The 12,276-nt window shown below is 41.5% G+C and overlaps 1 protein-coding gene across 2 annotated transcripts in view; it reads left to right on the forward strand.

Moving 5' to 3' along the window:
- The first annotated feature begins 1,365 nt into the window (after window positions 1–1,365).
- Window positions 1,366–12,276, forward strand: part of HROB (homologous recombination factor with OB-fold) — a 40,953-nt gene continuing 30,042 nt past the window's right edge. Inside the window, exons 1-4 of one of the 2 annotated variants that reach the window (XM_068118925.2) lie at window positions 1,366–1,448; window positions 4,388–4,553; window positions 7,557–7,607; window positions 7,751–8,722. In XM_068118925.2, coding sequence (XP_067975026.2) covers window positions 4,551–4,553; window positions 7,557–7,607; window positions 7,751–8,722 — 1,026 coding nt within the window. In that variant the 5' untranslated portion in view covers window positions 1,366–1,448; window positions 4,388–4,550. Of the gene's footprint in view, window positions 1,449–1,553; window positions 1,789–4,387; window positions 4,554–7,556; window positions 7,608–7,750; window positions 8,723–12,276 lie in introns of those variants that run through there. The other variant, XM_068118926.2, reaches the window with a different exon arrangement.

Consider the following 12,276-nt stretch of genomic DNA (forward strand, 5'->3'; position numbering starts at 1 on the left):
GGTACACCGCCACCCAAAGGGATCACCTCGGACTCTGTATCCACTGGTACACCGCCACCCAAAGGGATCACCTCGGACTCTGTATCCACTGGTACACCGCGACGCTCAATGCGTGAGAGAAAAGCACCCGACCGGTTGAATCTTTGAAGATGCTTTTTTTCACGTTGACACATGTTCTATTTTCACGGTGACACACGTTCTATTTTCACGTTGATACATGTTCTATTTTCACATTGACACATGTTCTATTTTCACGGTGACACACGTTCTATTTTCACGTTGACACACGTTCTATTTTCACATTGACACATGTTCTATTTTCACGGTGACACACGTTCTATTTTCACGTTGACACACGTTCTATTTTCACGGTGACACATGTTCTATTTTCACGGTGACGCATGTTCTATTTTGATGTTGACACATGTTCTATTTTCACGTTGACACATGTTCTATTTTCACATTGACACATGTTCTATTTTCACATTGACACATGTTCTATTTTCACGGTGACACATGTTCTATTTTCACGTTGACACATGTTCTATTTTCACGTTGACACATGTTCTATTTTCACGTTGACACACGTTCTATTTTCACGTTGACACATGTTCTATTTTCACGTTTACACATGTTCTATTTTCACGTTGACACATGTTCAATTTTCACGTATTTTCATTATTCTCATAATCGTTTGCACACATATTTTCACATGTTTTGGAAATGTTGCTTTTGAAATGTCAATTCTGGAAATCTAGCACATATTGCTCTTGGTAATTTTGGACTTAAAGGGGAGGATGTCATGTATGCAGTGCAAATATTCACCGTTGTATCCCTACACCGTGACCGCATGGTATCCCTACGCCCCAGCTCGGATGGCGCTGCAGTTAATCGGGCCTGTATCGGCAGAGTCAATAAACGTGTACTACAATCGTTCGTAGTTTGTCGAGATACCTTACATTTTCTGCACCAACACAAGTGCGAACAGTGGTTTCCGAAACCAACACAAGTGTGACCAATCGCTGTTTGCGATCGCAAATAAAGAGCATAACAAACATTGTCGATTGGTCGTTCCTCGGGCAGATCGCCATCAATCGCACGATCCAGAAATCGTACAATCCGGTGTGACTGAGGCCTTATACACCGCTCGCGACAGCGAAAAAATAAGCCACATTTTGTCATTGATTTTATGATGGTATATTCTTCAGCTCGACGTGTCATATTACCTTTTTCCCTATTTCATCTACGAAAGCATATTTTGCAAATAATGAGGGTTATTTGAAATGATGTAATGTAAATGGCATAAATATGATTAAGAGCTGAGGATCTGAAGAAGAAAGTGGATAGGTGACGCAACGTAATTACAGTTTTAAATCAAATTCGGCGTTAAAGAGGAAGTAGAATCTACAGTCTGGGCGGGAGTTTTGAATAGTGTATCTTTATTACCGGTATGGTTGAGAATTCTTATCTTGTTCTTTTTTTTACATCCTCTATACCGCTTCGGTCGTGGTTTGTAAGCTCGATCTGAGCGGGATTGTATAATTATATTCGCTGTGAGATCCATTATCGTGAATGCGAGTTTGGTAATTCGTGTTGAGAGAACGTGTGTGTGTATGCTGTACATCGACAGTTTACTCTTGAGTATTTGAACAGTCTCTACAACATGTTAATGTTATTGGTTAGCTAACTGAAAGCAAAGGATTGTGAGGTAATATGTATGCAGTCAGTGTGTTCTTATGTACAAAGTCGAGGCTCATGGAAGACAGAGAACACGCAACAAAACAAAAGGTACAGTAGAGAGGACAATGGTTGGAGAGGTTTACAAATAACGGATGTGTGAAGGAGTGGGGGCTAGGGGAAGACGCACAGAGTGGACAAGATGGATACAGAAGAAAACTCTCAGGAAGAAAACAATTTGTTTTATACCGTGTACCCCTTCCCCTTTCCCCCGCAGCCTTCCCCCCCTCCACATATCTCCCGATGTCCCTATTTTCTACTGTTGTGCTTGTGTGCTTTCCTCTCTCATCCTCTCTCATCCTCTTGTCTCCCGCTCCCTTTATTACATGTTTTGTGTTTTTTTTGTGTTTAATGTGTTCGCTCTTACATGAGCCTCGACTTTGTATTCAAAAAAAAAGAAGAAAAAAAAAGAGAATGTTGAAATTGGTTTCACAGGTATTTCTGGTATTCTTCCGTAAAGAGGGAAAATAACAATGTGAGCAGAACGAGATACACGACATTTCGTAAATACTATAACGATTCTTTTCTTAAACCTGGAAGTGGATTTATATCAAGAGGGAAAGTCAAAAAATAGGAGCATTGGACCTGTAGCTTATCTGGGCCCTGTCCTAATGTAACCCAAACTTGGTAGCTATATGGTCTGGATTAGATTTTTGAAGGAATACACACAAGTCCACCATTTTGACCCACTTAAAATGATGTGACCAGAACGAGCTTTTCAATCCCCCGTTACCAGTCAGGAGCAGAACCTTGCTGCCAAGTTTCAGCCAGATCAGCCCAGCGGTTTGGCTGGAGCAGTCAAAACAGGAGACGGACGGAAGATGCACGATGACAATTCCTTATCTGGAATCTAAAAATCAAGTAGGAAGGTGGAATTTTGGGAGGAAATATGCACCTTGAAGCAAGTATTTGTATTGATGCAAATGGGATTTTCTGTGTTGTGGGAGAAGGAATATGGTGGACGGAGTGCTTCCTGTGACCTCCGGACCGTCTGACCATTTAGCGTTTGGCACCCTATCCAGTTGGTATAGGGAACGGTGCTCCTAAGAGAGAGCTATCTCACAGCGCTATAATTAAGATGTAAATTCCGATACTGTCACAAGTGCAAGAAAGATGCGGCCACCGACCAGTTTCGCTCTTATTAGAGCATCGTCTTGCCAACATCTCGGCTTCCCTACATTTGTGACTGGAATCTTTCGGTTATTTACCGGATGTTATGCGACTCCGGTGTGGTGACGGTGCCAGCACCGAGTCCCATACAGCCCTTGCTTCTCGGAACCGGGAGCGATAAGCGCCGCCTGCCACACGAAACGTTATCTCCCACTTTGCCAAACACAATCCGGAGTCATTACTGGATGTGGTCGGGCGTAAATGATGCCAATCAAGTCTCTCTCCTACCTGAGACGGATACAGGATACCGAAACCAGTTGGTAGCTGCAGCTTTCTTGCACTTGTGACGGTATCGGAATTTACATCTTGATAATTATAGCTCTTTGAGATAGCTGTCTCTTGGGAGCCGCAGACAGTACGTGTGCCTTAGCGGTGACGTCACGGCGTTCATATGGGGTCGGAGAATGATTTAAGCAATTCATTCACTTCTGCCTGTCCCTGGTGTCCCTGGTGGTGTTGGGCTAGCGGCTAGGGTGCCGGCTTAGGATCCAAGGATCCTGGGTTCGAATCCCGGTCGATCGCTGAATTAACGCCAGGGGGGTTGACTCAGCCTGTCATCCTTCCGAGGTCGGCTAATTGAGTACCAGTTCACTGGTAATTCCCTGCTTGTCATAAAAGGCGACAAACAGGGTTGGCGGCAGGAAAGGCATCCGGCCGTAAAACATTGCTTCAAAAAGGGGACCAAAAAACAACAACAACCACGGTCCCCGAAAAGGCCAACCCCCGCCTTGCGGGGAAAAATGGCCTCTAAACGGTGGTTTTCATTCACTTCTGCCTGTCCGTCCACTAACATCAGTGTTTATGATCGGGGAACGACTTGATTTCAATTGAATGTTATACCGTATTTTGAACATGAATCAGAAAACAAATTTGTGGTTTCGCAGTACTTTGGCTCTGAATTTGTCCCAACTGCACATGTGTAGAGATGAGTGAGATTAAAAAAAAATTTGTCTATCTGTCTGTCAAACAAAATTGAACATCATTCCAAACAGGAAACTTACTGTTTTTAAGGACGTCATGAAGGACACAAACAACAGTCACAAATAAATAATGTAACGTGTTTAATAAGGTGGTGCAAAAGACGCTGCATTGAGACTTCACCCACTTATTGGGAATACTGATTGTTTAAAAAAAAGATGATGATAAAGAAATTCATTCATGAGACACGAGCGGTTTGCCATTGCTTTCCTGCCTCCCAATGCACCTTTTACTCTCTCGGTCTGTAATACTGTTCTTTGTTTTGCTCTCCTTGAGTAAAACTTTGGTAAAGTTTTCAAAATGCTCATTGCCCCATTCAGCCAAGTTGGACATTTCATGGTGATGTTTTTTAGGTTTCTTTTATTTATTTAACTTTTTCCTAATACAATTGAAGTTCCGCATTGCAAGTGTATATTGCATGTAAGTAAGTGGCTATAAGCATTCCGAGAAGGATTGAACGTCCCTATGAAGGGGTTTATTGCATTTCCTGTTTTCTCTCCAGAGCCTCGTTTTTACGTTCTTCTGATCAAAGATATCACTCGTGAAAGTGAGTGGTACGGTTGCGGTTCTTCGAGCTTTCTGCGTGGGTTTGTGGCGGCCGAGCTGTATATGGGAGCGCCGTGCTCGAGCCTGACTTCGCTCTTGCTCTAAAGACACTTTTAGCCATGGTGAGCCGAGCAATAAACATGTTAGGTCTTCGAATGATGATTCTATTGCGTGACGGTGAATCATTACATTTGTGTACGCTGCAGATATTTTCCAATTTTGTCAATGTAAGTTTTGAGTGTATTGAAATCAGGAAGTAACGGCGAAGCGGTGAGCGCATTGAGCTAATATCAAGTGGTAGACAAAAACATTTAGCGATTTGGTTTATCAAAATATTTGTAACTAATCATGTCTTGCTTTCAGAGAATGAGTCCATTGCTATTGGATTTTTAGGAAAATCCCAGCTGTCTCACTCATGACCTCCAGGGAGGGAGTGTCTCACTGTCTGATTTGGTCCTTTCAACATCTAATTTCAGGCCAAACAATTTGATTTATGCTTGATGCCTTCAGGGCAACTTTGGATGGCCACAAGTGCTATTTGTGAAAAGTCTGTGCTGCCCAAAGGACCACTTAACCAGTTGGGGTTAGGAGTCGGGGATCATGCACTTGTGATATACAAGTGTTGTTGGTGGTTAAATTTGACCTGGACTAATCTACATACATGAACCTTGTCTTGTTCAGGTCAAATATGTCATTGCCATGGTTACTGGTTAGGTACATGAGTAAATAATAGTTGTGAATGGTTCATGATAATTTTGGGTTTTCTTGTATGTCAGTCATTCCCGTGAACATGTTTACCTCCGCCACCGAAGGTGGATAGAGGTTATGTTTTCACCCCTGTCTGTCTGTTTGTCTGTGAACAAGATATCTCAAAAAGTTGTGGACAGATTTGGACGAAACCTGGTGGAGAGTTTGCGTATGTGACAAGGACGAAATGATTAGATTTTGGTGAAGATTCAAATCCAGATCCGGATAAGGGAATTTTAAAGTGATTTTTCACCATTGGAAGATGAGGCTAAAAACGATATATAGCACGATATCTCAGAGTGATGGACGAAACTTGGTGGGCAGGTTGTGTGTGTGACAAGGAAGAACTGATTCAATTTTGCTGAAGATCTGAATATGGATTCGGATGAGAGAATTATTTAATTTTTAAAGTGATTCTGAGATCTGGCGAAAAGCGATATATAATATGATATTTATGAAAATTATGGACGAGTTATAACTAAACTTGGTGGATGAGTTGGTTAGGTACAACAACAACAACAACATGCATTTTAAGGCCATTTTCCCTGTGAGAGCGGTGGTTAGCCTCCGTTGGGTACAAGACCAAGACCTGTTGGTTAGGTACAAGAACAAGCCAATTAGATTTTGGTTCAGGTCTGAATCCAAATCCGGTCTAATATTGGGATACAAAACAAACTGTTCAGCCTGGTGGAAGTATGCTCTCTACCAAGTGCTGTTGTAGTTGTCCTTGCGCTTTAAAAAAACGGGAGGTAAGGGGGCTATTGCAATCTGCTCCTGTCTGTCTGTCACGTTATCTCGTTCTAGATGGTTGAGCAGAAATTCTCCAGACTTGGTAGTTGTGATTACCACATGGCAAGAAGGTGTGAGAGCAGTATCATTTTTGGCCCAAATGGGCGAATATCTAAAAATGTAATTACAGGCACTTTTTAGGACGTTTTTTTAATGAAACTTTTTACATACAATCAGCATTGGTGAAGCATGAAATATGTAACGATGGTTTGCATTTGATCCCCGGTTCATGCCCCAGTGAGTGGGGACTTGGGTCACAGGGGTCAAGACAGATGTTGTTTTTTTTCAAGTCAAAACTTTATATTGGGTCATTCCTTGTGGAACCATTCCATTGAAAAATGGCAAAAAGTTCCACCAGCAATGACCCAATATCAAATTTAGAGTTTAATTGACCTGCATGACCCTAAGTTCCCACCCTCTGGGGCATGAACCCACGGTCAAAAAAAAGTTGTTACATAGTTAATGCTTCCCCCAATGTTGATTGTATATACAGTGTATTCAGAAAGTACTTCACTTTTTTCACATTTTGTTATGTTGCAGCCTTATGCTGAAATCGTTCAAATTCATTTTTTCCCTCATCAATCTACACTCAATACCCCATAATGACAAAGAGAAAACAGGATTTTAGAAAGTTTTGCAAATTTATTAAAAAGAAAAAACTGAAATATCACATTGATATAAGTATTCATACCCTTTGCTGACACTTGAAATTTAGCTCAGGTGCCTCCCATTTCTCTTGATCATCTTTGAGATGTTTCTACACCTTGATTGGAGTCCACATGTGGTAAATTCAATTGATTGGACATGATTTGGAAAGGCACACACCTGTCTATATAAGGTCTCACAGCTGACTGCATATCAAAGCAAAGACCAAGCCATGACGTCGAAGGAATTGCCTGCAGAGCTTAGAGACAAGATTGTGTCGAGGCACAGATTTGGTGAGGCCTACAAAAAAAATTCTGCTGCATTGAAGGTTCCCAAGAGCCCAGTGGCCTCCATAATTCTTAAATGGAAGAAATTTGGAACAACCAGGACTCTTCCGAGAACTGGCAGCCCGGCCAAACTGAGCAATCGGGGGAGAAGGGCCTTGGTAAGAGAGGTGACCAAGAACCCGATGGTCACTCTGGCTGTGCTCCAGAGATCCTGTGTGGAGTTGGGAGAAACTTCCAGAAGGACAACCATCACTGCAACACCACCGATCTGGGCTATATGGCAGAATGGCCAGACGGAAGCCATACAGTTCAATCTTGGTTTCATCAGACCACAGAATCTTATTTCTCACAGTCTGAGAGTCCTTTCGGTGCTTTTTTTGCAAACGCCAAGCGGGGTTTCATGCGTCTTTCACTGAGGACAGGCTTCCGTCTGGGGTTAGCTCTGGCAAGGAAAATGGCCTTAAAAAGGGGGGAAAAATAAAAATTTATGGTTATGCAAATTTTGTATGCAGCGTGTTTATTTTTTTTTTCGAATTTTTTTATTCTGAGCTCTTGTATACATGAGGTACTGACCCTATTTGCTTTAAATTATGAACGTAATATCGTAGTCAGTGTTTCACAGAACATGTGTGCATGAGCATATCGCACTCTTTGCAGGCTGGTGACAATGCATTATCCATCATTGCTGATGACGATTTTGATGATGAGGTAAAGTGTCTCCTTTTGCTTGGTTTCAAACATGACAAACTTCAGATGCAAATATAGTTCAGGGTGTGCAGTACTCGTTTTTTGAGCTATCCATTATTTGATTCTGAATCCATCTTTTAATGAATGTCTGCTGTTTCTTGCAGGAGTTTATGTCGGCTGTTCTGGATGCAGAGAATGAGGTCAGAGAGCGTTCCCTAGTCTTCACCCCCTCTGCTCCTGCTAGGACGTTGGATGGCAATGCCTTGCCATCCCCAGCACTTGAGCATCAAGCAACCAGCACACCCATCCAACCAGTTTTCACACCACCAGTAACGGAGAGGGCCACGACCGCTGTTAACTTTTCCGTGCAGCTTGGCATGGATGATGACGACTTTCCTGAACTTGATGATGATTTTCATTTTTCACTTGATGCTGACCTTGATTTTGACATGAGTAGAAAACGGAAAACATTGAGAACCACAGAAGGGAAGGGCTCTGGTTTGCTCGGACCAAATTCCTTGCTCAGTCCCTTGGGTTCTTCTTCAGTGTCTCTTCAAAAAATAGCCAGGACTGAGAGCAAAAATGAAACGAGAAACGTCTCGGTGGCAATGCCATCCTGCCAGGCAATGCGTAAACCAGCAGCGAGCTGTCCTTCTGCTCTTCAAAAGTTGTTAGGACTTGCGAATGGCACGTCGACTGGCCTGCCTTCTCAACCTTCTTCGGAATTACAACGCAGGCCGCAGTTTTCCATTTCTGCCCAGAGTACACCTGGTCTGGGAAGTCGTGCACCTATTTGTCATCCCCCTTCCGTGGCACAACTTAAATCTACTCCACCACTACCTCGAAATGGACTACATCCACCTTCTGGCAGTCATTTAGTCAGATCACTTTTTTCTGGATTTTCACCACAGCCCTCCCTGGCATTGCCACAGCAGAATCGTTCACACTCTACGACGCCAAGACCAAAAGTGCCACCGGATCCGTCAATTCCCCTGCAAGGTCGTGTAATTACGAACAGGCTAGCACAGCTTGTGTCTGCCTCAAACCGTCTTACTCCCCTCCCTCAGTGCACCAATGCAGGCCGCAGCTGTACCAAACGGCGTTTTCCTGGCCCGGCAGGTCTCCTCCCTCAACATGTAGGTTGACTCATCTTGCATCCTTGAAATAAATGGCCAGGATTGTTTTTATGCCTCTTCCGACAGTCGCAGGAGGCATTATGTTTTCAGGTTGTCCATCCGGCTGTCCGTCCGTCCGTGATAGGTTTTCGTTACCGCGATAACTTCGGAATGAACGGCTGTAGGGATCTTAGTCAAACTTGGTGTAGGTATGTATAATGAGGTAAAGATGAACTCATTTGATTGTGGGGTTACAAGGTCAAAGGTCAGAGGTCATGTTAAGTAAAATCTATGTTGCTTGTGAACAAGTATTGAGATTTTGAGCAAATTTGCTCAATACGAAGTCTTGATTTGAGTTGAACAGGAATCGAGTGCAGAGCTTGTTTTGAGGAAGATGAAGGATAGATTTGTGGACGACACCTCTGCATCAACTGTACTTGATTGCAAAATAAGCTTAATTGGAATATTTCTTGAAAATCTTGTTTTTGTTCCATGATTCATTACAGAGAAGCACAAACCAGTACTGCCAGGCTTGCCTGTTTAATCTCTTAAGCCTTATGACTTATTCAGAATATGGCAGCCAGGCTCATCATTTAACTTTGTAAATTTGATCACATCACTCCAATCTTAGGTATCCATCTTGTCCATCCCTTGCGTTCTACCCTACCCCTCATCGTTACCTGCATTTCTTGTTTGTCCGGCTCCATCGCCTTTGGTTGTCCATCGCCGTCTACCTTCTTCCTCCATCCTGCTGTTGGCGTTTCCTCTGTCTCCTGTTGTTACCTTCGCCACCAAAGGTGGATGGAGGTTATGTTTTCACCCCTATTTGTCTGTCTGTCTGTTTGTTACTTGGCAAAAAAAAAATTTCGGACAATTATGTTGATCACAGTATGTTTGTGTTTGTTTGTCTCTCCGCTCACCTATAGTTGCCTACAGGTCACAATTTCAAACCGATCTTCACAAAACTTCACCAAACGGTGGATTTTTTGTCCGACAAAATAATATTTATTTGTTGAGGCCAAAGGTCAACCACTTCTTCCGAATTGCTAAAATCCTCAATTTTCATCCGATTGATTTGAAATTTGAATAGGATTTACATATCAGCCAACTCAATGCAACCACCAACTATTTTGGAGATCAACGTAGGCCAAAAAGTCAACAACTTTTTCAAATTCCTAAAATCCTCAATTTTCATCCGATTGACTTGAAATCTGAATAGGATTTGCATATCAGCTTGCTGAAACCAACCACCAACTATTCTTGAGGTCAACATAGGCCAAAAGGTCAACATTAGCCAAAAGGTCAACATAGGCCAAATTTCTAAACTTTTCAATTTTCATCTGATTAACTTAAAATTTGACAACGATTTGCATATCAGGTCACTGAATTCAACCACCAATTACTTTTTGAGGTCAAAATGATTCTCTACTGAGTGCCATTCTACTTTGTTTTATTTTGCCAAGTGTCGCTCGAATTATTTGTCATTTGTTTGTCTGTCTGTGATCAAGATATCTCAAAATGTTGTGGACGGATTCAGACGAAATTTGGCACCGAGGTTGGGAGTGTGACAAGGACCAATCAACTAGATTTTGGTGAAGATCTGAATATGGATTTGGATATGAGAATTATTTAATTTTTAAGTGATTCTTCACCATTGAGAGATCGGGCGAAAAGCGATATACAGTATAACATGATATTTAAAAAAGTTATGCACGAGTTATGACTAAACTAGGTGGACAAGTTGGTTGGATGACAAGAACAAGCCGATTAGATTTTGGTTTAGGTCCGAATCCAGATCCGGCCGATCATTGGGCAACAAAAACTGTTCGGCCTGGTGGAGGTATGCGCTCTACCGAGTGCCATTCTAGTTACTTTTGTTGTTCGAAGCGGCCTTGGAAAAACGCCACGATTAGCTATCATAACATGGATATACACCTTTATATTTTTATAAGGCTATATATCAGCTATACAAGACTATGGATTTATGTGAAAATGCATTATTTAATTAAATCTGGAGAGTATGGTAAAACATTTTCAATACAGGTGAATTTGTCTTGGATCTCAAAAGTAGAATAAAAGTTCTGAAAATTTTGTATCATCCATTGGAAGTTGTGATCATCTTTTAAAGAAAAGTAGGTCAAAGCTTGTAAGGTGTTAATGTTGGATTCAGCCTTTCCAAGTAAAATGATTGTACCTGTTTCTGGATTTTGACCTCTTCGGAATCGGGTCTTGGAGAGGAACCTTTTGTGAGAGTGCTTGCCTCTTATGAATTGTGTTTGGTTTAATGTTGTTTTAAATGTTGTTTTTGAAATGTTACATGGAAGGCAGTGGGATCCCTAGCTAGATATATTTAAACTAGAACGACACTCTTCGACGTCACGATGTCGACCGATATGCCTCAGCCCACATTATTACATCATTATAATACTTGTACCAAGTTTTATTTAAATCCATTCAGCTGTTCTCAGGTTATCACAATTTTACCTGACATGACCTCTTGACCCCAAAATGTAATCAGTTCATGTTTACATCATTATACATACCTGCACCAAGTTTTAATTTAAATCCCTTCAGCTGTTTACAAGTTATCATATTTAGTACAGGATATTTGGCCTTTGACCTTGGGACCCCAAATTCTAATTAGTTAATCTTTACATCATTATACATATCTGCACCAAGTTTGAATTCGATCACTTCAACCGTTCTCAAGTTATAGACCTATTACAGGCTTTCACCTTTGATCCCAAAATCTAATCAGTTAATCTTTACATCATTATACATACCTGTACCAAGTTTGAATTAGATCACTTCAGCTGTTATCAAGTTATAGACCTATAACAGAATTTGACCTTTGACCTCTTGGCCCCAAATTATAATCAGTTAATCGTTAGATCATCATACATACCTGTACCAAGTTTGAATTGGATCACTTCAGCCATTCTCAAGTTATAGACATATTGCAGACTTTGACCTTTGACCTCTTCACCCCAAAACCCGATCAGGTCATCTTTACATCATTATACATAACTGTACCTAATTTGGTCAGAATTCCATCACGGGTTCACAAGTTAACGCCGTAACAGGATTTTTACCTGACCTTTGACCCCATGACCCCAAAATCTAATCGGTTCATCTTTACCTCATTATACCTACATGCACCAAGTTTGACTACGATCCCTTCAGCCGTTCTCAAGCTTTCTCAAGTAGGGACTCCCCATGGTGAATATTTTATTGCTAACTCTGATGCCGTAGGTCACATGATATGGCAGCCATATTGGAGTAATGGGGAAAAAAAATTGGCCATTGTTTTCTCTGAAACCATGCAACAAACTTTTTTGGGAAATCTCTTGATTTTTACGTAAAATTTTGAATTTTACGTCGTAAACTCCCCATGGGGTATATAGGGTGATAATGATGTCATTGGTGAAGTGGTATTGCAGCCATAATTTGTTGAATTTTAATCCTCATCCAAAATCTGAAACTTCATACGTCTGATCTCTCACCCGATGTGAGTGAAAAATTTGATTTTTGACGTACATAACCCATGCCAAGAAACTATGTGACATAATAGGGTG

This window comes from Myxine glutinosa, chromosome 6 (assembly GCF_964187855.1).
Source record: "Myxine glutinosa chromosome 6, kmMyxGlut1.1, whole genome shotgun sequence".
NCBI classification, from domain to species: Eukaryota; Metazoa; Chordata; class Myxini; order Myxiniformes; family Myxinidae; genus Myxine; species Myxine glutinosa.